The sequence below is a fragment of the Aquarana catesbeiana genome, linkage group LG03, assembly GCF_042186555.1.
Source record: "Aquarana catesbeiana isolate 2022-GZ linkage group LG03, ASM4218655v1, whole genome shotgun sequence".
Classification (NCBI taxonomy): domain Eukaryota; kingdom Metazoa; phylum Chordata; class Amphibia; order Anura; family Ranidae; genus Aquarana; species Aquarana catesbeiana.
This window is the reverse complement of record NC_133326.1, coordinates 106,416,610-106,442,588: the sequence shown is the minus strand read 5'-3', so window position 1 is coordinate 106,442,588 and position 25,979 is coordinate 106,416,610. Positions and strand designations below refer to the sequence as shown.

General features: G+C 39.5%; 1 protein-coding gene across 1 annotated transcript in view; it reads right to left on the bottom strand.

The window, feature by feature from the left end:
- LOC141131529 (dual oxidase 1-like) overlaps positions 1–25,979 on the bottom strand; it is an 85,699-nt gene that overhangs the window by 27,563 nt on the left and 32,157 nt on the right. The window contains exons 8-21 of the mRNA XM_073618900.1: positions 25,596–25,656; positions 25,152–25,248; positions 22,984–23,074; positions 21,711–21,813; positions 15,052–15,215; positions 14,280–14,443; positions 11,064–11,182; positions 10,407–10,544; positions 8,735–8,851; positions 7,753–7,955; positions 6,499–6,684; positions 5,044–5,260; positions 3,769–3,862; positions 1,554–1,720 (exon numbers count right to left, since the gene is read on the bottom strand). Of these exons, the coding sequence (XP_073475001.1) occupies positions 1,554–1,720; positions 3,769–3,862; positions 5,044–5,260; positions 6,499–6,684; positions 7,753–7,955; positions 8,735–8,851; positions 10,407–10,544; positions 11,064–11,182; positions 14,280–14,443; positions 15,052–15,215; positions 21,711–21,813; positions 22,984–23,074; positions 25,152–25,248; positions 25,596–25,656 (1,921 nt within the window). The remainder of the gene's footprint in view (positions 1–1,553; positions 1,721–3,768; positions 3,863–5,043; positions 5,261–6,498; positions 6,685–7,752; positions 7,956–8,734; positions 8,852–10,406; positions 10,545–11,063; positions 11,183–14,279; positions 14,444–15,051; positions 15,216–21,710; positions 21,814–22,983; positions 23,075–25,151; positions 25,249–25,595; positions 25,657–25,979) is intronic.

Below are 25,979 nucleotides of genomic sequence, written 5' to 3'. Positions count from 1 at the left end.
CCCACAGAATCTGGAGTATTGCAGGGCTCCAAACAGCTAAAGGGGAGAAATTTGACAGGTAAGTATACATGCCGGAAGCATGTATATCCTTATAGATCAGCACTATAGAAATAATTTAGAAATTATGAAAGTGGATTTACATCCACTTTAAGTTTTAATATTCATTTGTGGTTATGTACATATTATAAGCACTGTATAACAAAGTTTTATAAATTTGCTCATATAAGTTTTGACAGCTTTATTATTGTTTGACCTTGTAGTGGGTGTGATAGATACAGCAGCTGGGTATTGTGTAGCCTTTGCATTTTATTATCTACAGCACTGTTTTTTTTTTTAAAAATGGAGTTTATGGTGTTTCACTATATACAATTGACGCCATCAGCACAGGGTATTTTGTATAAGAGAATATCAGTCACACCACTTCCTCAAACTCAATCTCATTATATTTGCCCCTCTATTTGCCCGTTCCCCTGACTTTCTATCAAGATCAATGGCACAACTATCAGTCTGTCCCTGCATGCCAGAGTGCTAGGGCCCCCCATCACATCACTCTCCAAATTTTGCCACCTCAACCTCTGCAGCATCTCAGCTTCTAATTAACTCCCTGGTTATCTCTTTCCTTGACTACTGTTACATCCATCTGATTGGCTTAACTTTAAATAGACTATCCCCCTTCAGTCCATCATGAAGGCTGCTGCCAGACTCAATAACCATACTAACCGTTCAATGTCTGGTACTCCTCTCTATCAATCGCTCCACTGGCTTCTGCTTACCCAATGAATAAAATTCAAAATACTAACAACAACTTACAAAGCCACCCACAACTCTGGCCCCAGCTACACCACTAACCTTGTCTCCAAATACCAACCAAAGTTGTTTTTTGTTCTTCCAAAAACCTCCTTCTCTCTAGCTGCCTCATCACCTCTTCCCATGCTCACCTCCGGGACTTCTCTAGTGCCTTTCCCATCCTCTGGAATTCCCTACCCCAATATGTCTGACTATCTCCTACTTTGCCTACTTTTAGGTGATCCCTACAAAACCTTCTCTTTAGTGAAGCCTATCCTGTCTCCATCTAATAACTGTACTTTAATTTTCTCCATCAGCTCATCCCCTACAGCTATTACTTTTTGTATCACTTGACCTCCCCCTTTTAGATTGTAAGCTCTAATGAGCAGGTTCCTCTAATTCCTATTGTATTGAAATTGTATTGTAACCGTACTGTCTGTCCTCATGTTGTAAAGTGCTGCACAAACTGTTGACACTATATAAATCCTGTATAATGTTGTAATAACAGAGAACCTGGAGGAATGTAAGTGGTAATTCATACTGATAAAGTTGCCCAGAGTTTGAAGTTAGTGGTGTGCCAGCTCCATTTTGTTACAGGGCATGTGTGGATAGCTTGAATGGGTGCTGAAGTTTGTCATCTACTGCCCTGCATAAGAAATGTGAGTGGCCTAGAGCATAACAGAGTGTGCTATTATTGTTTTAACCCTCATATCATCATTACTAGCAGGTAATATGCATTCTACAGCTAGAGTTTCACAAATCCATACCTTGGAATGTGACAGAATCCAATATATTTGAGTGCTGTCTAAAAACAGCATAGAATTCCTCCCATGTGATCTCTGGTTTGCAGGGAAGTCCACTCTCGCCAAACATACTCTCAATAGCTTTTTCTGTTTGGTCTTTTGAAAGAAAGCTTGATAATTGGCTGAAGGACCTACAAAACATACCAGAGTGTTGTAAACATTACCATTACACTCACTGTTTTAAAGCTAGCCATATACTACTAGCTGAGCAAGAGAGCATCAGTTGATTCCTCCACTTATATTCAGGCTCACAGCAACTTACATAACCAAAAAATGACTGCATCTGGTGCAATGCAATCACAAGTCTAATCTAAACAAAAATGTGTCTGTAGTTTGACATGGTAACACTGTTTTATTCTTTAAAGTGCATCTGAAGATTTTGTTTACCATAAAAACTACAAAAAAGTTACCTATGAAGAATACTCTCTGCTGTCACCCTTAGGAATAGGGATGAGACACAGATTCACCACTACTATGGGTTTGCTGTGAATCCCTAGGATTCATAAAGCTCACTAATTGTGAACTTTTGGCCAAAATGTTCGTAGGTTTACCACCAGAAATAAGGACCAACCTAAAATGCATTGTATAGCCTTTGCCAAATGAGTCACAAGAGCCAAACATTTGAAAGAATAAATATCCAAGGCCTGTTCTATAAAAAAAAGAGTGGGTTCACAAGAACTGTATTGTCAGTGTGTGATGGAGCTGTTAGGAAGAGCTAATGATTATGTGTAAGGAGAGATAGTTTATTTATTTTTTTGGCATTTGAACATGCACTGACTACTCAAGCATTTTGCTTGGCAGTAGTGGGGTTGATTTACTAAAACTGGAGAGTGAGAAAATCTGGTGAAGCTCTGCATGGTAGCCAATTAGCTTCTAATTTCAGTTTGTTCAATTAAGCTTAGACAAAAAAAAAAACACGGAAGCTGATTGGTTTCTATGCAGAGCTGCACCAGATTTTGCACTCTCCAGTTTTAGCAAATCTACCCCACTGTGTCTTTTAGACCTACAAAACCAGAACTGAATTCAAACCTATATAGACTTCAACAATTTGCTGTAAACTCCACACTGTCAGCATGATTCACAAAACTGTTTGCAAATCCAACAAAGCAGATAGATCCCTAGTTAGGAATACAGCAAGCACAATACCATCAGAATCGGTCACTAATATACTACAAATCTAAAAATCTATCCTTTCAGGATGGATTTGCCATGTTTTTTTGCTTACAAGCATCTTGCATTTTGAACATCTGACTGTTAGGCCTAGTTTACACTTACAGTTGGGGGCGGGGGGGGGGGGTTAGCATGGTAAAAACATAGCTGAGCAGTATTTTTCATTGTCCCCCCAACCGATCCCCCTTAAGAGTCAAAGGCAATGGATGGGGGTGTACATATACCGTGGCCAAGATGCTACAGATTTCAGTGGTTAAAAAAATTGCTGAAGACTCCTCACTGCCCCTCAAATGCCCTCTGAAGAGCAATCCCCTGCTGATTGCTCTTTAGAAAACAACACAAGCAACTGAATTGTCATTGACAGTTACAGATTAATCGGGGGTATATTATATACTGCCTCAGTGCAAAAGAAGAAATTATTCATCCAAACTGCTAGCATATAGAAATTCCTTCCTATAAAATATATCATTGTTCTTGTTTTAATTTGTATCAAAGTTGAAAAATCTCCTTAATTTTCATAACTCAGTATTGATAAAATTGTGGAATTAAAAAGTATTATATTAACACAATGAATTTAGGCTCCTGAGGGCATCATCCCATTTATACTGTATAGCAAAAAAAGAAAGAAATACGTAAGTGAGACTTTTTTCATGTGCCGCCAGGGAGTCAGGAAGGCCAAAAGGGATTTTGTTAAAAACATTTTATTACAAACAGAATTTACGCATTAAAATTGCCCTCAGGCATATACAGTACCATAATTCTTAAACACAATAGGCAAAATGTCATATATGATGATACAGGTAGTACAAAACGGTCTATGTGTTTCACGGGCCACCCTGCATCATCAGGATCATATGTATCATTGTCAAAGTGATATTCTAACTATATTTCTTTTGGCTTCTCTGACTTCCATGGCGTATCAAAAAAGTCCCACTAACATATTTCTTCATTTTATGCTATTGATAAAATTATACTTCATAGTCAGGTAAAACATTATTTAAGTAAATACCTAAGCATCTCAGCAAGCTCTTGCTTTGTAAGCAATCCATTTCCATTAATGTCGTGCATCGAAAATATGAACTTTAATTTGCTTTCAACAGGACCTAAATTAAGAATATAAAAATGCAATAAAAGTTACAATATTTACAGAACATATCAGTATAGTTTGCTCCATAATTTTTGTTTTTCGGAAAATGGTTAAAAAAGATCTCTCATTGAAAAAATGTATTATACGTTTATTTTAAATAATGACTTATTAAACATAGTAAAACAAATTAAATAAGTCACTAAGTAAATAAATATATAATAATGAAACCTGCGCTATGGAGATAAGTGAGTAATAATATAATATGGGCTGCTGCTGTAGTGCGAGGTAAAAAACCCCAAAAGATGATAAATATATATCATACTCAGCGCTGCTTCTATGGACAATAATCACTAATAATAATGCAGTGCCTACATCAATGATACTGTTTAACACAAAAAAAGGGGGAGGAAAGTGCACCAAAGATAAGCCATGTCCATAAAACATTGAAGATACAACATAAGGTAGTACTGAGTATTACCAGGGAGGCATACTTTTTAGGCTAAGAAACAGTGGAGAAGATATAGCAGTATAAAAAATATAAATGTATTGAAAAATACAAATATCTAAAAACAAAATGACAGTTGTAACATATAGCATCTATGATTATTGTGCAGTGAGCCCTTGTATGTCTACGTGTTTCGCCATTAGGCTTCCTCGGGACACGACCAATGTTCACAGATGAGACAGAGAAGGGAATATGTCTCTCTATCTTAAATTGAAATGCAAAAGCATGCAAGTCACGGTAGGATGAGAAAGTTCAACCAGCAGTTAGAAAGTATATTGGATATAGCTCAATATCTCAGCAGGGGCATGTAAACAGGATTACTAATTATAGGAGCAGCCATTAGAGGGAGGAAGGCCAGCACCGGATGCATCAATTAGATCCTGGAGTTAGTATCAGCAATGCTGAAGGCTCAATACAATCCCATCGCTGCATATTCAGGATACAAATACTCCAGCGTGCCCCTGGGAGACAGCAATACAGTGCACTATAATTGCACTGAGCACTTTATACTATATTGTTAAACAGTATCATTGATGTAGGCACTGTTTTATTATTATTATTATTAGTGATTATTGTCCATAGGAGCAGCGCTGAGTATAATATTTATTTTTCAAGTAAATAAATATAATATGTGCAAATAGGAAGGAAAGGAGAAAGGGAGGAATGGATAGAAAGGAATGAAGTTAAGTTACCTGTTAATAAAGTAGCCAATATATAACAGAATTCTTTAAATGATAGATATCCATTGCAGTCTTGGTCAGCTTTACAAAACATTGACTCCACAAAATGAGCATTTGGATCAAGTCCTAGAGATTCTGCAAATTCTTCTCTTGACAGCTCACATTGCAGAGCTTCTGCAATCTCCTTTTTGTGTATTACTCCTGCATCTGCCTTATTTATATCCAGAACCTATAGGATTACAGTATAATAGCCTTCATTCAAGTGTATTCATTTCAATGCTAAACTGTTTTTCCATTTAAACAAAATATGAAGCATATATTAAAGTCAATTAAAAGGTAATATCTCATAACAATATCAATAAACTGATTGCTATAAAGTCCAACTAAACCCTTCTATTTTAACTGTAACACATTCAGACTGCATATACAGTAATAACTATGTTGGGCTTTTTTTTTTTTTCACAGTAAGTTCTACAGCAAGAACTGAAACACCCTGTGTTGGCAGCATGTAATAGAGTAGGACCGCTGCTTTCACATACAAAGCCGCAGTCTGGTTCTCCAGCGGTCCGACACACAACCCCCTGAACTTGGCACTGCTCAGAGAGCAAAAGCACTGTTGATTAGAGTTGTTCTACAAGGTATTTAATCCCTCTTTGTTGTTGAAGGATCATATGCTATGTGTAGTGCAATTTTAAAAATGCTCCAATGATTATCACTAGTGATAAGCAAATGAGTGGAACATACACGGCTCAATTATAATGCAATTATTTTATTTTCCTAAAAATATTTATGTCGATTTCTCCAATCTTTATAGAGAAGTACAATGCATGACTCACAGTTGCCAACACTATTGAATTAAATGATTACCCAAAAACAGATCTTCATGAAAAAATATTCCGTAAGCAAAAGTTATCTTGAATAATCATCATTGAAATGGTGAGGAATGTGGCATTCCACCAGGAATAGTTTGCTATTTCATGCTTCCCAAATCAGTACTTCTCTGTTAGGCCCTGCCCTAGCTTTAACTACATGCTGGCACCAGCACAGCTGCGCTGCCTTGTGTACATAATGATTGCTGCATAACTATACCCTTCCTTTAATCTGTGGACCAAATAAAGAACCACTTGAAACTATATTCCCACCCTGTTTCAAGATAGTCCTTACACTGAAGCCTACCCTTACCCTATAGTAGTAGAGTCCAGAAAGGAAAGACCATAAAAATAAAAAACTTGCATTGCCTACTTTTTATGGGTTCCTAGGCAAGCAAATAGCCCTTACACTTTTTATTTTACAAAGATTCAAAACATAAAAGTTACATTTTCTTAAGAAAAGTTAATGAATTGCCCACTAATTGCACATTTACCATATGTTCCCTTGGCTCACTAGTGTCCTAGGCGGCCCTTAGTTTACTATACAAATCAGTCAATACTGTCAGTTTAAAACAACTGTAATGTGCAGATGACTTACATGGGAAAGTGAGTGTCTGAAAAATGTTTCCAGCATTGTTTGCCTTTGTTTCTTTGAAACTGATTCTTTCAAAATGTCTTTTTCTCTCATTGACGTGACAGTTGGTGAAATTCCACCTTTATTAAAGAATTCTTTAAGTTTGTGGCGGAAAGAAGATTGATCTTGTTCATTGTTAAAAAACAGCACCTAGATAGAAATTGGTAAATTGATATAAATAGAAAGCAGACAAAATATCAACAAATTACTGTGCAATATCATCTATGGAGTATGAATTAGAAATGAAGAAATATTCAAAGCCTAAATCATTTCTGGTTCTCTCATTGAATAACTATCAAGTTCCAAATAAAAGTATGGAAATAGCTAACGGCTCCGTAATGTATCACTGCTATGCACACTCCCTAGCTGGTAGACTTTAATTGCTAACAATAATTGGTCAGAAGGTTGATAGAGAAGCAGTTGTTAAACCTATGGGGTCCTCTCAGCCCTGTCTTTTGGTTCTAAGAGTTATATGTCGACATTGCAAAGTAAGAGAGTAAATAGCTTGTCTGCACAATTATGACAGTTTAGGATTGAACTTTTAAATTCTTACATGGTTGTGGCTGGTTTTCTTTAAGATCAAGTGTACCTAAAATTGATATTTTAGTAATGTTCTTGGCAGGTTAAATCAGATGCTGGGTCATTATAATATATGCATCAGGGACTCTAATTCTGAGATATGCCTGCTGAAACTTCTAGTTCTTTTAAAGAACCCAACAACTTAAAAGTGAAACAATGGTGTCAACCTCCCCTTAATGTTGTGAATAATATAAAATGAACAAATTGGGAAACCTAGCTATGAAAAAGTGAGTGAAAAAAACAAACAACAGTAGCCAAGCTCAGCACTAGAGTCTCTGAGGGACAAACAGCCAGTGGGTGATTCCACCTACCTATACTACCCAAATTGAATGTACTGATTTAAAAAAAAATAAGAACAAGGTGGAATAGAAGTACTGACAGAAAGTTGCACTGTTGAGTTGTCCACAGAATTGATTCGTCTTTCAAATGTCATTTTATAGTATATAATCTTAATCTCAATAAGTTAAAAAAAAAGTGAATGATTCTATTAGAACATCTTCCTAATATGTTGTGTCATGGCATATACAAAGACCTTTGATATGTGTTCTTCTGTCTATTGGTAATCTATTCAAAATGATTGGATGAAAATTGAGACTACAGTCCTATAGAATGTTTCTGGTAGAAAATCTGAATTCTTACCAGGTCATACTCTTTGGGGATTCTTATTCGAAGGGTTTTGCTTCCAGCATTGTCTGAATGAGTAATCTCCACAGCTTGCTGGGCTTTCAAATGAATTCTCCTTGTGTCAGATTTGTTAGCAGCTACTACTTTAATAACTTGATCTGGATGCAGCTGAACAAAAACAGGCTGTAATGGCTCATCAGCTCCATACCATTCAGTGGCTAGGATACATATAAACAAGAAAAGTAAATAAAGGATTTTCATTTTTTTTTAATATATATTTATTTTTTTTTAATACATTTTTTAAACCATATCTGCTTCAAAATTGTGTAAAATGGTGGACATTTTAGCAAATGCAATATGTGCTTAGGTTAAGCTGGCCAAATCCATTAAAATAGAGTTTCTCCATAGACAGCCAATGAAACCTGAATGAGACACAGCATGGGGTGATTTATTAAAATCAAATAGACTTCTCACTTTGCAAGGGAATTTTCCCCAGAGCCTAATGAATGAGTTCAAGCTATACTGACTTCCATAACCCAATCATATATAAGCAAAAATATTGTTTTTATTAGTATCCTTGCATTTGATTAATTATTCTTTGCAAAGTGCAACTTCTCCTTGCTATAGGCAACTGCTTTAATTTTGCCCCTGTCTCTTTCCCCAGTTACAGCCAATTAGACGCATAGGGGTTGATTTACTAAGGTAAATATGCTTTTTACTTGCAAAAATCCTATTTGCCTTTAGTTAATCAACCCCTATTTGTCTAATTGGCTGTAACTGGGGAAAGAGCCAGGGGTAAAATTGAAGCAGTTGCCTATAGCATTTAATTAGGATACATCTTTCATTTTTGGTTGCTGTGGACATCAGTTCCACTTATTCCGATTTTTTAAAATTTTCTACAGTGCAAGATTAGTTAAATCACACCTGTGTGCCAGAATGAAGAGTTGACGCAAAAACAGACATGCTGGCAAAACAATTTTGATAGCGTTTGGAATACCTTGAAATCCTTTGAGATCGCTTTCCTTACTGACAGCGGGGCTGTTATTCAGTTTCTGCATCCGAATAAATGATCTCTTGCGGTATTGTGCGACCACCCATGCAATAAGTAAACTCACTGCAAACATAAAAATGACTGATAAATCTGTATTTTTCCATAATCAAAATAAAATGTTATTTAAAAATAAAATAAACAGTAGTACAATTAAAGTAATCCATTGTTCCACAAATGCCTGAAAACAACCAGAAGATCCTAAATTGCGGTAAGTACAGATGCCTAAACATAATACTATCAATCTTATAACTGCCCAGAGACCATGAGCGCTATACTGCCAAGCTTGGCCTCTCTTCCTACCACACTAATGATCAATTTATATAACAGGGGTGGGGTCTCATGAAACAGCAGTTAGGTTGGGGAAGCAGAAGAGAGAAATGAAGTTTAATTGGCAGTTTAGCAGCTGCCAGGGGCGGCCATCAACAAGAATCAGTAGATTCTTGCAATCGGTTATAAATGCTGCATGCGCACAATTTGTGTGAACAGTTGCAGCTGTTAACGGTGTCTGTCAAATCTATGGCCACTACTATTCGTACAGTAACCACTCACCTAAGTGGCAAACTAGCCGCTGCTAAACTAATGTGTGAATGTATCCTAAAAGAGAAAGCTAGTTTCAGGACTTTTGAGATGCTGTCAGAGATTGTTTAGGTACCTGTAGAAGTCAGAAATCAGATGGTCCTGCTGGCAATTTACTAATGTTTAAAAACAGAATACTGCCTGTATAAAAGTTTGCAACTAACTTTACAGGCTGAGTTATTGTATTACTACTTTAGCTTCCACCCCTGTTTTTTTTTTTTGGGGGGGGGGACAAACAAGGCTTTCTTTTTTGCACAAATTGTTTTACAAAAAGATGTGCAAAACATTTAAAAATACACATTTTCTACTTTAATCTGTGTTAGTTAAAAAATAGTGTTACTGTAGATAAAAAGTATACATCTTTTTTCTATAATTTGTTCAGTTTATAATGATGCTGCTTGTGGTACAAAGCAATGTAAGGTTATTTCCAAATCAAATGAAGGCTTTTTTTTATCAATTTTTTTTTTAATGTGACACAAAAACTTCCAAATAAAATAAATAAAAAAAAAAATTCAATATTAATGGTTTAAAAATTAGAACAAAAAAATATATATCTAAGGGAAGGAGGGGAACACAATTGATTAGGATTAACTAAATGTTAAAGGGTTAAAAAGGAACACATTTTTAATTAAAGAAAAAAAAAACAAAATAAAAAAATCAAATGCCACCCCATTCATTCTAATGAGAATAGAACAGAGTAAATCCAAAGGAACAATAAAGGCATTTCTTATTTCTGTTTGATGCTCTGAGCAGTGTGTATAAGCACTGTTCCAAAATGTTTTTTCTTGTTGTTTTTTGTTTTTTACAGCAGTGACTACAGCTACCTGCTGTATTACTCAGTAACTCCAGGTTCTTACTTTGCCAGCTGGGAATTTCAAGTAAGTAAGGTGGGGAAAAAGGGACAGGATGTGCTACGCATGCCCTGTGTACTTTAATAAAGTTACTTGGGCATAGGGTGCTTAAAGCCCATAACTGGTATACAAAAACTCAACAATTTACATACATGTGAAATGCAGAATAAAATTAGCAAAAGAATTCATACCAAAAGGAAAACTGGCGAGAAATACAAGTGTAAATCCAAATCCAACACCACTTCCTTCAAAGTAATTTGTGAATATAACAGGTACGCATTTTTCCAGATTGCCAGAGTTAAGTTGTGTGGGCTGCGGGCATGGATCATCTAGGAATTGAAAATGCATTTTTCTTTGGATTTTTCTTGGTATACAAAAGTATTTTATTCTATATAACATGTTCTCTCAAGAATTTAAATCGGTCAAAGTGTATTTTGAATAAGTCAAAATACAGCAAAGTTTGTGCTTTCTTTGAAGCTACAGCTCACAAAACAGACACACACACCTAAAGGATACAAGTGTATATAATTATATAATTACTGGGAGCACAATTCATTTTTTCCTCATTCATTCATTTTTTCCTCATTGTGATTACCACCTAATGTTCACTTTATGGCATTTCATGTACAGTAATATTAAGGGAAGCAAATAAAATGTAAAAATACTGTAATACAGTAAGAAAAAAAATAACTGTAATTCATTAAAATTGATAGCATAACATGCTATAGTTTAAAAAATTATAATTTGAAATTCTGAACATTTTGTAATTAGTAGTCGTATAAATATGTTGTTGTTGCATTGATAATGTTAACAGGGATTTAAAAAGACATAAAAAGAGACTAACTCACTTGTTTTCCACACAAAAACATCTTTTTGAAGTGCGGAATTCATTGTGTTAGTGGCAGCTACAAGCACAGCATGGAATGTCATATTCTGGATCTCAGCTATTTCATCCTCTGTAAAGCGTCTAATATAAAAATACATTTGTATTATTTTGGCATTACCTGTATTTCTATATGAATGTCTCCTAAAATGTTCGAATATTTAATAAAGGCAATCTTATTTCACAAATAAAACAGATAACAATGTATAAAGCCCTTTCTTTATTGAACATGAATAAAATAAAGTAATTGATGCAAAAATGGTATTAACCTATAGTGAAATTCTTGACATAAAGTAAATTGACTCAGGTATTCTAAATAGTTTTGCTTACTAAAATACTTTGCTGTTCCCCAAAAAGAAAAATCTGACCATACAACCTGGCTGGCCCTGAAAGAAGAGGAGAAACGACTGCATGGCCCTCCTCGTGAACCATAGCAGGCCACAAGACACAAGGGACAAAGGCCTTTTTTTGCACATCCCTGGTCTGGTGGATGTGAGGGAGGGAGGGGGGACTTCTCAGAATCTAGAGGCCCCCTGTTTACTCCTTTACTAAAAGTTTTTTTTTTTTTAGTCCTTTATTTAAAAAAAAGTCCCATCACCAATCATGTCATCCAGCTATGCAGATATGTTATCAATTACAAGGGACAACACCCAGGTGAATCACCTGACAAAACATGTGCGCATGCATATGCACGCGTAACACTACCCCTGCAAAGGCTGCTGGCAACTGGTTCCCGTATTCCTGCACAGTTAAGCAAAAAGCATTTCTCACTCACATCTGGACACAAGAAGACAGTCTCTGAGCCTGTTTTTGTTGTTTTATTAGGGGTAATAACTTGGATGGGGTAAAAGGAGTTAGAGGTTATAGGATGCTCAACTTGACCGAAACAATGAAAGGTCACAACTTCCTCCTTATGTACAAAAATCCTGGACTGTTCTCCTTCCTGGACACCAACAGTCTTTTGTGATCAAAAGCAAAAAAGTCCCTTGAGGACTTTTTGAAAGTAGCACAGTATGTGGCAAACTGCATACAGGAGTATATATCCTCTCCTTTGTAGAACTTCTCCCGGCTCTACAGTCTGCAGGAACTACCAGCCCTCCTGTCTGCTTGTCCACCAGCCCACCTGGTTGCTCCAAAGATCTTCCTAGGGCAAGGGATAGGAAAGGTTAAGCACAACGCTGTCCTCCTGAAAGCTTGCTACATTTGGCAGTCTCTACCCTTGTGAATCCCTGGGTGTGCTGATCTATTCACTCTGTCCTCCTTGCTCCCTGCTGCTCCTTAGGCAAGAATCCTCCTCAAACCAAGACACAGATAGGATCTTCCCAAGCAAGCCCGAGCCCAGCCTGATGGCAGAGCCCCACCAGACCCAGGGGCCCCCTCCTAGGCCACTGACAGCCTCCTCAGCACTCCATCTTCCACCAACTCCCCTGTTGGCATGGCTCCCCCATGTTTAAGAGGTGAACTAACCAACCTGCCAGGACATTCTACCTAGGGATTGACCAAGTTCCCTCAAGTATGCAGATCACTACCTCCTGGCCTCCGTCCACTAACTTCTAGAAGTTTCTCCAAACTTCCAGAACCAGGGGGAGGTACCAGAGGCCTGCCTATGTAATTCATCCAGCTTGACCTGCAGTAACCCTGACCCAATTTCAGACTCCAAAACTAACCACGGGTCATACTTAAATTTGCCTGCCCTAACACTAGTAGTACACTAGAGGTTGCTAAATGTGTAAACAAACTGGAGAGTGACGCTGCCTGACATCTGTGACAGTATCAGTGACATCAGCTAAGATATCTCCTTGTTTACTGTGTGAAAAAAGCCAGTGGGTAAGCTGAGAGTTCCTTCCTCTAGTGGCAGTATTGACATCACCACTAAATGTATGTGTTTTGGCTACAGCAAGAGCCAGATGTTGGGCATGGGCAAGGAAGCCAAATCTGGCCATTTTTTTTCCCATTGAGCAAACCACACACAACTAGCATTGAACCCTCCAATGCTCAAACTTATCCCAATTAGGTACTTGCTTTTAGGTAAGTTTAAAAATGTATAATAGCTCACATATTTGTTTTAAAAAGATCATCCTTAGCTAATAATCTGTAAAAAAACTATTTCCCTTAACTTTCACATTTTTTCTAAACATCTAATACCAAAGATCTAAAAAATGTTATGTGAGATACACAATGTCACCCCAGAACATTGATTAAAGTGATTGTAAACCTTAGGCATAAGATTTGAACAAAGCATATCCTTCTATAGTGTGTACTTGTATCAATTAAAATCACTAATGCCCTGTACACACGGTCGGACAATGATCGGACATTCCGACAACAAAATCCATGGATTTTTTCAGACGGATGTTGGCTCAAACTTGTCTTGCATACACACGGTCACACAAAGTTGTCGGAAAATCCGATCGTTCTAAACACGGTGACGTAAAACACGTACGTCGGGACTATAAACGGGGCAGTAGCCAATAGCTTTTGTCTCTTAATTCATTCTGAGCATGCGTGGCACTTTGTGCGTCGGATTTGTGTACACACGATCGGAATTTCCGACAACGGATTTTGTTGTCGGAAAATTTTATAGCAAGCTCTCAAACTTTGTGTGTCAGAAATTCCGATGGAAAATGTGTGATGGAGCCTACACACAGTTGGAATTTCCGACAACAAGCTCCTATCACACATTTTCTGTCGGAAAATCCGACCGTGTGTACAGGGCATAAGTGTAATTTCTGTCTGCTGCTTTGTTCCTCTGCTATCAGCATTAATTACTTCTGACAAGGTTTCCTGACACCAAGAAAAAAATGGTGACAGGGCAGGGACCACCAGCAGATTGACAGCTTCAGCACTGTTCATGTGAGCTGTGTGAAGGGGGGTGTGCCTCTTACCACCAATCATCTCTCAGAGCTCTCCTTACTAAGCTCTGCAGAGTGTAACGTCAGTTCTCCAAATCCTTTCTCCAAACCCCCAGACAAGCTTATAAATTCAGCACTTTGAACGGATGTAGAGAAGACTGCAGATAGACAGATACAATTTATGTAGGGGGATTTGTTTAATCTCTGTGATCACCTGAGGATAGTTCCTTCATTGGGTATATGTAAGGCTTTACAACCACTTTAAATATTGGGCCCTGATCATTTCACCTATATACATATATAATTCATCTACAAGAGCAATAACATACTTATATTTAGTATTTTCAAACCAAAATCTGTCTCCATCTCGTAAACGGTAAAATTGATCCAGAATGATTTTTGTTATGAAACTGCCAGCATCCCCATCGATTTCCAGCATTGCACCAGGTATAAGCTCCAGATTTTCAGAGTCATTGTTATACAAATTTGAAAGCTATAGAAATTAGGAAAGTTAGTGCTTGACATTGAAAACATATTATATCAATACAAATAAAAATGATGCCTTGTTTTAGAGGGGGAATATACTGTACAGTATATAGTACAGAGAAGTGGACACTCTTTATGTATCTTTATGTATCAAGAAAAAGAGATTTAACCTTCACATATGGAAAGCCTTCTTCACAGTGCTGTTAAAATGTGGAAAAGACTCCCTCAAGAACTAGTTTGGGTCAGTATTTTTTTTTTTTTTTTAAAGAGCTGGGTGCTTTCCTAAAAGAGCAAAATATAACTGGATACTAATATTTAGAGGTGATAACCACCAGGGATAGTTGATCCAGGGAACATCTGATTGCCTCCTGGGGCATCAGGAAGGATTTTCTTTTTTCTCCAACTGAAGCAAATTGGAACATATTTTATTGATGTTATGCCTTCCTCTGGATCAACAGCGGGTATAGGATTGTGTTAATGAGGGTATTCTATTACCCTTTTTTTATTGGCTGAACTAGATGGACTTGTGTCTTTTTTCAACCTGACTAACTATATAACTATGTACTGTAACTACATTCATTGGTGCTTTTGTGCATCTGGAAAAAGTAGACAAACCTTTTGTCTTAATTCAGCGTTGCTGATGTTTTCCCATGTTAGAGGTGAGAATCCATAATATTCCCTGACTTTGTTATAGTTAGGTAAACCCATGTCTCTCCCACGTTGGATACTTGCAGCTACCATATCAATACGGGAATACAGCATTTGTCCATACCAATAGTCTGGAACAAAATACACAACAAAATATTTCGATCAATGGTGCATATATAAACAAATTCAATTCTTACCCCTGAAACCCTGGCAAGAATTAAAAAAACCTTTTAACACCTGTTGGTGTTATATATTTTATGTTCTACTTGTCTGTTGTTACTTGGGACATTCTTTCAATGAATTTAAGCAACCTGGCTTATTGTCCCAAAAAGTTTTTAGTGGCCTCAGGTGGTGGATTAAGAGAATTTTTTTTTCACAATTCAAGCTCTTATAATGAAGTAATATGAATCATTCTCAATCACTTTGTGAAAAGGGCATAGACCTATAAGAACCAATCACCTAAATGCAATTACTGCACATCTCACTGCATTTAGAACGTCCTTATTAAATAAGCCACTTAAAGCGCTTGTTACCTTAAAAAAAATTAAAAATACATCCTGTTCCCATTAAGCATGTTATACAGCACAGTGCCTGTGATGCATAATTTGGCCCCCCCTGTATAACCTAAAATACCTGGCTGATCCTGCCCTCCCTCCTGTAAACTGACCACAGTTTATCAAGGCTGCTGAGCCCTGACACTGTGGTCAGTTTACGTGCCTCTGTCATCCGCAGCTCTCCTCTGTCCTCCTCTCTCCCCCTCCCTGCCTGTCATCTTGTGACAGTGCTCGTCCCTTCCCCTCCTGCTGCTATTATAATTGTTATACATTTATACAATCCTCTCTGTTTCATAACAATATGTGTCCCAGTGTCTGTGCTATATAAAAAAAATTAAGATTTTTACCTTATATCAGAGTGTCTCCCAGCGCTCACGTGACTGCTGGTCTCTCTCCTCCCCTCCTCCCAACTGACGTCAGCAGGAGTTCTCGGCCCCTCCCACTGTTGCTGTCAGTCTGGAAGAGGAGAGTGTTGAGGAGTCACATGAGTGCCAGAAGACGCTTTGATATAAGGTAGAAATCTGAATTTTTTTTTATATAGCACATATACTGGGACACATATCGTTATTTAACAGAGGGGATGGCATGAATATACTATAGTGGCTTAAGAACCACTTTAATATTTAAATGAAATATTGTCCTGGCTGTGGGAGTAAAACGTAATCATTATATAAAATGTTCAAACTAAAAAAAAAAGCAAAGTCTAAAGTTTTAACACTGGTTTAAGTTGTTTTAAGCACCAGATTCAGAACCAAATTCATTAATTATGTGTAAAAGTGTGCATTCTACTACCTGCAGGTGGATGCTTCTGGTAAAAAAATGTTTACTGCAGTGCCTCCTTTATAGCCACCAGGTACTGCCCTGATCAGATGCATTTTGGCACTGTGAGAGTTAAAGGATAAGTTCACCTTTAGTAATATGTTTCTAAAGAGCACCAGCTGGCACCCCCCCAACGAGTGGGTGCGAGATCTTTCACCGCACCCGCAGTCACAATTTAAAAACAACTGTGCAGGGCTCTTCCCACAGAGGGCACTGGTGAGTGCTCTCATAGTTCATTGATTTTTCTTGCTCTTCAGTAACTGTCTATATGTATGGGAGGTATGAGCAAACAACTGTACCGGCATTGCACCTGCGATCTACTGATCAAGGGTGCAATGCTCTGCAAGCTCCTAAAAAAATATAAATGCACATTTTTTTACCTGCATAAATATGTGCATTTCTAAAGGGTGAACATATCCTTTACAGCTGTCACTGCTACTGAGAAAAATTACGCCGCTCATCGAACTGCCACTACTGCCCTCTTTGCCATTCATTGCAGTTGAATGACAAGATCTCCAAAATCCATTCACAGAATTGAATACATCATGTGATAGCAGTGGCTGAGTGGTTAGCACTTCTGCCTTGCAACTCTAGGGTTGTTGGTTTAAATCTCAACCATAGCACTAACACTGCATGGAGTTTGCATATTTTTCCACACTCCAAAGACATGCTGGTGAAATATCACATGGTCCTAAGTATTCAGACCCTTTGCTCAGTATTTAGTAGAAGCACCCCTTTCATCTAATACAGCCATGAGTCTTTTTGGGAAAGATGCAACAAGTTTTTCACACCTGGATTTGGGGATTCTCTGTCATTCCTCCTTGCAGATCCTCTCCAGTTCTGTCAGGTTGGATGGTAAACGTTGGTGGACAGCCATTTTTAGGTCTCGCCAGAGATGCTCAATTGGGTTTAAGTCAGGGCTCTGGCTGGGCTATTCAAGAACAGTCACGGAGTTGTTGTGAATCCACTCCTTCGTTATTTTAGCTGTGTGCTTAGGGTCATTGTCTTGTTGTCTGAGGTCCTGAGCACTCTGGAGAAGGTTTTCATCCAGGATATCCCTGTACTTGGCCGCATTCATCTTTCCCTCGATTGCAACCAGTGGTCCTGTCCCTGCAGCTGGAAAACACCCCCACAGCATGATGCTGCCACCACCATGCTTCACTGTTGAGACTGTATTGGACAGGTGATGAGCAGTGCCTGGTTTTCTCCACACATACCACTTAGAATTAAAGCCAAAAAGTTCTATCTTGGTCTCATCAGACCAGAGAATCTTATTTCTCACCATCTTGGAGTCCTTCAGGTGTTTTTTAGCAAACTCCATGCGGGCTTTCATGTGTCTTGCACTGAGGAGAGGTTTCCGTCGGGCCACTCTGCCATAAAGCCCCGACTAGTGGAGGGCTGTAGTGATGGTTGACTTTCTACAACTTTCTCCCATCTCCCAACTGCATCTCTGGAGCTCAGCCACAGTGATCTTTGGGTTCTTCTTTACCTCTCTCACCAAGGCTCTTCTCCCCCGATAGCTCAGTTTGGCCAGACGGCCAGCTCTAGGAAGGGTTCTGGTCGTCCCAAACGTCATCCATTTAAAGATTATGGAGGGCACTGTGCTCTTAGGAACCTTAAGTGCAGCAGAAATTTTTTTGTAACCTTGGCCAGATCTGTTCCTTGCCACAATTCTGTCTCTGAGCTCTTCAGGCAATTCCTTTGACCTCATGATTCTCATTTGCTCTGACATGAACTGTGAGCTGTAAGGTCTTATATAGACAGGTGTGTGGCTTTCCTAATCAAGTCCAATCAGTATAATCAAACACAGCTGGACTCAAATGAAGGTGTAGAACTATCTCAAGGATGATCAGAAGAAATGGACAGCACCTGAGTTAAATATATGAGTGTCACAGCAAAGGGTCTGAATATATAGGACCATGTGATATTTCAGTTTTTCTTTTTTAATAAATCTTCAAAAATGTGAACAATTCTGTGTTTTTCTGTCAATATGGGGTACTGTGTGTACATTAATAAGGAAAAAAATGAACTTAAATGATTTTAGCAAATGGCTGCAATATAACAAAGAGTGAAAAATGTAAGGGGGTCTGAATACTTTCCGTCCCCACTGTATATGTACGGTATATGTGAAAATTGTTGGTGCTATATAAATGCCTGTAATAAATAAAATAATTGTAATACATGCTCTGTGAATGACAGAGAAGGTAGAAAGGGGGTGGTGAGTGGCACAACTTTTCTCAGTAGCAGAGGCTACTGTTAACCTTCACAGCACCAGAAGATAGCTGCTCAGGGTAATATCAGGCAACTATGACGGAGGCACTGCTGGGAGGATTTTTATCAGAAGGGGCCATTTGCCAGTAATAGCATACACACACCAGCAGTGGCGGCTGGTGGAAAGTTTTTTTGGGGGCAGAAAACAGTATGCCACAACCCCCTAATCCCCCCCCAGGAAGGTTGGTTGATCAGTTAGTCTGTCGGTAGCACTTAGCCCATCACTGGCGGCATCCCCTGCTCAGCGGCTGTGGCCTTCCTTTCTCCTGCGCTCCATGAGTCATCACGACAACAGCGGTGGCTTGTTTCCTCCCTCCACCTCGGCAGCCAAAGAGTCTTCTCTTTTCGGCCAATCAGAAAATGGGTCTCACACCCGCTCCTGATTGGCCGAATTGAGGATCACTGTTTCAACAGCGAATATTCATTCGCTGTTGTAACACACCTGGGTGGGCTCCGTTCGCACTCTCTGCAACCCTAGCCCACCCTATTTTGAAGCCTATTAGAGTCTCTGGCTCTAATCAGGTACTTCAAATAAAACCCTGGCCGCTGTAATTCATGTGCCCAGTGCCCTGGAAAGGGCTGCATGCATGAATAGGTGGTGCCCGCGGTTGCAATAATGGCATAATACTTAGCTTTTTCCATACTCTGGCAGGCTCCCTCTACCTGTGCAACTGGTCTTAAGAAGCCTCCTTTTTAAGGCTGGGTTCACACTAGTGCGACAAACGCTCCGACATTGGGAGCTCATGTCGCATGACGTGTGAAAATCAATGTTTCCCTATGGGATCCGTCTTAACTGGTCCGACACAAGTTGGTCCGACTTTGAAAATGCTCCCTTTACTACTTTGGTCTGACTTTGATCCTACTTCAGCCCATTGATTATCACTGAAGTCGGATCAAAGTTGGATTGCCATCTTGCATGATCCGACTTTGGCATGCGACTTGTGTTCTGATGATCTTGAGGGGGAACTCTGCTCCAAATTTTAAATAAAAAAAGGCATGGATTCCCCCTCCAAGAGCATACCAGGCCCTTCGGTCTGATATGGATTTTAAGGGGAACCCCCCTATGCCGAAAAAACGGCGTGGGGGTCCCCCCTGAATCCATACCAGACCCTTATCTGAGCACGCAGCCTGGCTGGTCAGGAAAAGGGGTGGGGACGAACGAGCACCCCCCTCCTGAACCGTACAAGGCAGCATGCCCTCAACATGGGGGGGTAGGTGCTTTGGGGCAGGGGGGTGCCCTGCGGCTCCCCCACCCCAAAGCACCTTGTCCCTATGTTGATGAGGACAAGGGGCTCTTCCCGACAACCCTGACCATTGATTGTTGTGGTCTGTGGGCGGGGGACTTATCGGAATCCGGGAGCCCTTCTTCCGATGTTGACACGACGTTCTCTCCCGCTGTAATGCCATGTGCGAGGTGCGCAACGACTTATATAGGTAAGGGGCGTGGTCACCAGGTGATGTCATTTGGTGTCTCCGCCCATTTTGACGTCACCGTCCCATCATACCCAGGGTGGTGATGTCATAATGGGTGGAGTGACCGGATGACATCACCCGATGACCACACCCCATACCTATATAAGTCGTTGCGCACCGCGCACACAGCATTACAACGGGAGAGAGCATCGTGTCAACATCGGAAGAAGACCGGAGGGAAGAAGACGATGGAGAAGACCAGGCCACCGCTAGCAAAAGAGCGGCAAAAGAGCAGAAGATAGCGGAGGAGCCCGGCAGAAGAACCGGAGAGTGGGAGAAGAACCGGAGACCGGGAGAAGAGGCTGGAGAGCGCGGAGAAGGAGGAAGAGACCCCCGAAGTCGGAAGAAGACCCCCGGAGCTGCCTAATAAATTACTTTATAAACCTGTCTAGTGTGTTTTTTTATTGACGCTTTTTTTCCTAGGTGAATGGGTAGAGGTACAATGTACCCCATACTCATTCACATAGGGTGTGGGGCTGCGATCTAGGAAACCCTTATTAAAGGGGGCTCCCTGATTCCGATAAGCCACCCGCAGACCCTGACAACCAGCAGCCAGGGTTGTCGGGAAGAGGCCCTTGTCATCATCAACATGGGGACAAGGTGCTTTGGAGTGGGGGGGCCACAGGGCGCCCCCCTGCCCCAAAGCACCCACCCCCCCATGTTGAGGGCATGCGGCCTGGTACGGTTCAGGAGGGGGGCGCTCGCTCGTCCCCACCCCTTATCCCAGGCTGTGTGCTCGGATAAGGGTCTGGTATGGATTTGGGGGGACCCCCACGTCGTTTTTTCTGCGTAGGGGGTTCCCCTTAAAATTCTTGCCAGACCCAAGGGCCTGGTATGCTCTTGGAGGGGGAACCCATGCCGGTTTTTTATTTAAAATTTGGCGTGGAGTTCCCCCTCAAGATTCATACCAAACACAGTGCCTGGTATTGGCGGGGATCCAAGTCGGATCCCCCTTCATTGAAAGTCGGACGTATGTCAGCTTCAAGTCGCAGGGCAAAGTCGGATCCAAAGTAGGACGGCCGTCGTGTAAACCAGTGTGAACCCAGCCTAAAGCACATACAATGCAGGAATAATAGTTTTGCATTGTGCATGATGTCACTGAGGGACCGCCCACAGCCTGGAGCATCAGGTAGAAGAGGTGATTGCTGGAGCCTGCCAAAATGAGGAATACGTTAAGGAACTTATTGATAACTTAACCAATGCAGTATGGAGGGATTCCATAGGGTTTTCCCTATCCCATAGCTGGGCTTTAATGTAAGTAAGACCACAGGCGGTGGTCTCAGCGGGGAGCATCGATAGTTTAAAAAAACTATTAGATAAGCACCTGAATGACCACAACATACAGGGATATACACTGTAATACTGACATATAATCACACACATAGGTTGGACTTGATGGACTTTTTTCAACCTCACCTACTATGTAACTATAAGTGGAAACATCACAGCATGTATTTTCATTGGTTAATATGGATATTGCACTTTTTGTTATTAAACTTTATAATGTACCTCTTAAGTCTGAGACCATAATGCGGTCTTCTTTTTCCGCTATTTGTGAACACATGCCCAGCAACAAATTCTCAATATCATTGGCGGTCTTCAAGTTTGGATTCTAAAATTGGTACACAATTAGAAAAGTAAACCCAATTAAATAAATGCAAATCAACAAAAAATTATTTGTAAAGATAGCAATATAGATATACTGTAGGAAACTACTACAGATCACATTATGGACATAAGCCATGAAACTTTAATGTGTGATATAGTAGGGTGAAAGTGCCAAAGCAAGCAATATCATAATTGATTCCTCATTGAGGAAGACATTTACAACCCCATAGAATGTTTTCCTTGATTGATGAAATTTTGCTTATTATTTACAACCTTAATTAGTCTGATTAGGCAGTGTGTTATTTTTTGAGGAACCAGATTATGAGGATACCATTACACGGATATATTTGGGGAATGGAAACAGTAATTTTAAGTGTTCATCAAAATATACAATACCATGTTAACTACGGTACCTGATATAATATAAAATCTAAACACTAACAAATAGTTGTGGTCTTATAAGCAGTTTGGAAGCTTGGTTTGGGGGTGGAAGCTTTAGGATCTACCTGATATGGAACATAGTCATGTATGGACACTTTAAGATCATCCAGCTACTCTCAGTATGAAAAACTGCTCTCATGTAACTCATTTTCAGATCACAACATCTAACAGCAATGCATGAGTATCATACACAAGTTTTGTAAAAAAGTTAATGCAATATGCCTGTCACTATGACTGGTTTTGGAAGTAATAATTTATTCTTTGATGTTCTTGTAACTTTAGTAAGTAAAAAAAAAAAAAATCATTGTCAGCAGCCAAAATAAGCCATGTAGAAGTATGTACCACAAAACCTAGCAGAAAACTGTAATTCCCTACTTTAAGAAAAAGTAAAGTTTAGGGAAAGAAAAAATATAAAGACACGAAGCTTAAAGCGGAACTATACTCACCCCAGCTCCAGCGATGTGGCGTCCCCGAGCTCCCCGCCCGGCCGCTGACATCTTTGGGCAGGGATGACGTCTCTTTCAGGCATGTTTTGTCAGATTTTGAATTGCCAAATGTGTTCTGTGAGCTGCACATTCATGGCTCACTGTACAAGGGTGGACAGGCAGGTAAGTAACTTTAATGCACAAGAGACAAAGCATGTCTCTTGTGCATTAAAATACCTGCCTGTTTGCCCATCTTTAATTCTGGTCTAAAGTTCCACTTTAAAACAATTTTCATTTTTTAATCCAACCTGTCTGCTCCAGTAATTGTTGCACAAACGAAGAGCAGGATACGTCTTATTGTCTGAGCCTGTGACATTCAAAAATCTGCAGTTCTTGTCCCTTTAGACAAAACACAGAAATAGTTATGATTAGTAAACGGAAAGAAACCCTTGGGCACAAAATATCACATGTGATGGTCAAATTATGATAACCTCTGATTTACATGGATATATACATGCAGATCTGTCAGATTTATTTTAGGAATCCAAACCAGAAAGTATGCATGAATATATTCAAGGAAGTACATTTAAGCTGAATTGTTTATCACGATATACAACCAAATTTAGTAAAGAAAATATAAGATGTCCATCCTACTTCTAAGTATAGGTATGAGATTTAGAATACTTAGTACTTTCATCCTACTATATCCAGGACTTTTTTTTCTCAAACAATAGGTGCTGGAACTTAACCACGGCACGGCAAAACCCCTCCCCCTACACACACCCTCAAAATCACATTAAATAGTGGGTGTGGTCAGTCAAATTTCATGAAAACAGTAGGAGGGTCTTAAAATGGCATTAATTATCCGGATTGCATTACATACAGAGTGCAGAGCTGTCACTTGTAAACACAGAAACCAGACTTCTGTGTTTACAAGTGATTGTGGTGAGCACCAAATGGTCTGAGCCAGAGGTGGTGGAACTGAGTTCCACCAAGTTCCCCCTGAAAAAAAGCCCTGACTATATCACACATTAATATACATCAGCTTTTATAGAGTTGAAAAGCACTTTTGTAGCAGATTATATTAATGTGTTGTTACTGTAGTGTATGGGCACAGCCACACCCATTGTAGTTCCCTTGTTCTCTGTTAGGTGTCACTATGGTAGGTAGTGAGCCTATTTTTTGCCCCTGCCAGTATAGGGGCATCCTTTATAAGGTTTAGGCAGGAAGTTCCCTGGGTTCTGGTAGCCAGAGTCAGCAGGAGGAACATTATTCTCTGAGGTGAATCAGGCCCGGATACACCTTGCAGGTGGGATGCCTAGGTAGGAAGCTTCCCTCCAAGGGGGAAGCCTGGAGCAGCCATGGGGCTGCCATGTTCTATGGACTAATGTTTATGGAACTACTCTTATCATTTAGGGGGATGATGGGACGCTGAGAGGGCCCTCTGGAGGTCATGGGTCATGCAAGTCTCCTCCTCCTACTGAACTGATTTGACTGTTATAGTGCTTGTAACCTAACATGCCACCTCCAGTTGGAAGGCTAAATAAAGTGCTTGGAAATATTCCTATGTTCTATTTAGGCAAGCAAAAACCAAAGGCTTTTATTGTATAGTCCATTATTTTTGCCACAGATAGGGAAATCTACTGGGGACAGACTGATATGTGATGCACTGCAATTGAGTCCTTAGCTTAGGACCTGTGCAAGGTATGAACTGTACATTTGTGGGAGTTCTGGTTAGACCAGGCTGGGGTTCTTCACTGTTTGCCCTGTAATGAGCAAAGCATGCCATGGATCTGGCAGGGTCCATACTAAATTATCCCTGTGGTCTTGGTAAAATAGTTTACACGCTCCCCTGCCTCTCCTTTACAGTACAAGTGAGGCACATGCAGCCAAACGCACAATCCCATTACATTATAGCTGTGCGCTTGGGGTGTGCCTGGGCATGCCCCTGTGTCGCGCCTCCCCCCTCCGCAGTGCTGTTGGCTTCCCTTCTTCTCCTCTTCCCCAGGCCACTGCGAGGGATGTTTAAGGATGAAGAGCAGGGCAATGTACTATTCAATAAGTCATTTACCATTAATTTTCTAAATAAACACAGAGAACATGCTCACTCACTGTGTTCAGTCATCACTGAAGCATAGTAAACTCTGTGTGTGAAGTATGCTTCAGTTTGTGAATGAACAAGAACCCACTCAGCACAAAGCACTTCCCATTTATTTACTGTATAGCGCAGTTGAGGCTGCAGAGAAAGGCATGTGTGTTTGAGCTTTGGGGTGCGCATCCTAATGCGACAGGCTGCGCACACCTATGCATTACACTACTATTACTAATGGTGCTGCAGGGCTTTAACCAACACAAGCATAAACATTTATGTTAATCGTGGTAAAACATGTATACAGTCATACATATTAGACAAATTTGGTATATTGGCACCAAATTTAGCAAACCAAATTCAGGTAAATTAGAAGAAATACAATACCTCATATAAACTCCTGGAGGCGTCATGGTGTATATCATCTGTGTTATTAAAGCTACAAATTCAGGGGATACACCTGGATCCACATGCTGATTATAGCCTAAAAGTAAAAACCAGAGCTTAAAAAAGTTTCCAAGAATATTTGTAATAAAAATTTAAATATTATATATTGTTATGATAGTTTCTAATCTTATATGTTTTTTTCCTACAGTGTAATATATAGTACATTGCACATAACTGTGTGCATGTGACCACTAGACAGCCAGTTACAACACTGACATTTGTAGGTTAGAAGCTCAGATGAACTCATGTCTTAGAAAAAATAGCAAAACGTTTCTGCAACATGTATATTTGTTTTTCACTTTTTTATTAATGAATGATCAAATAAATCTATTATAATGTATCATTCAAAATTAGCACACAGAGAAAAATACAAAATTTTATTACCAGTGTAATTCTTTACATCACTTGATAAAAATGTTGGCAGCCATTCATAAAAAATAATTCTCTAGAACAGAAATTTAAAATACAAATTAACAATGTAATATATTACTGTTATTATTATTATTATTATTATTATTATTATTCAGGATTTATATAGCTCCAACAGTTGGAGAAGCACTTTACAACATGAGGGCAGACAGTACAGTTGCAATACAATTCAATACAGGAGGAATCAGAGGGCCCTGTTGATTAGAGCTTACAATCTAAAAGGGATTTAAACCAAAGACCCTAGAGTTGCTAGGCTGAAGTACTAACCACTTAGCCACTGTGCTGCCCACTATAAAGGCAAGGGTTTTCAGGGATTGCCTAAAAGTGGACAGAGTAGAA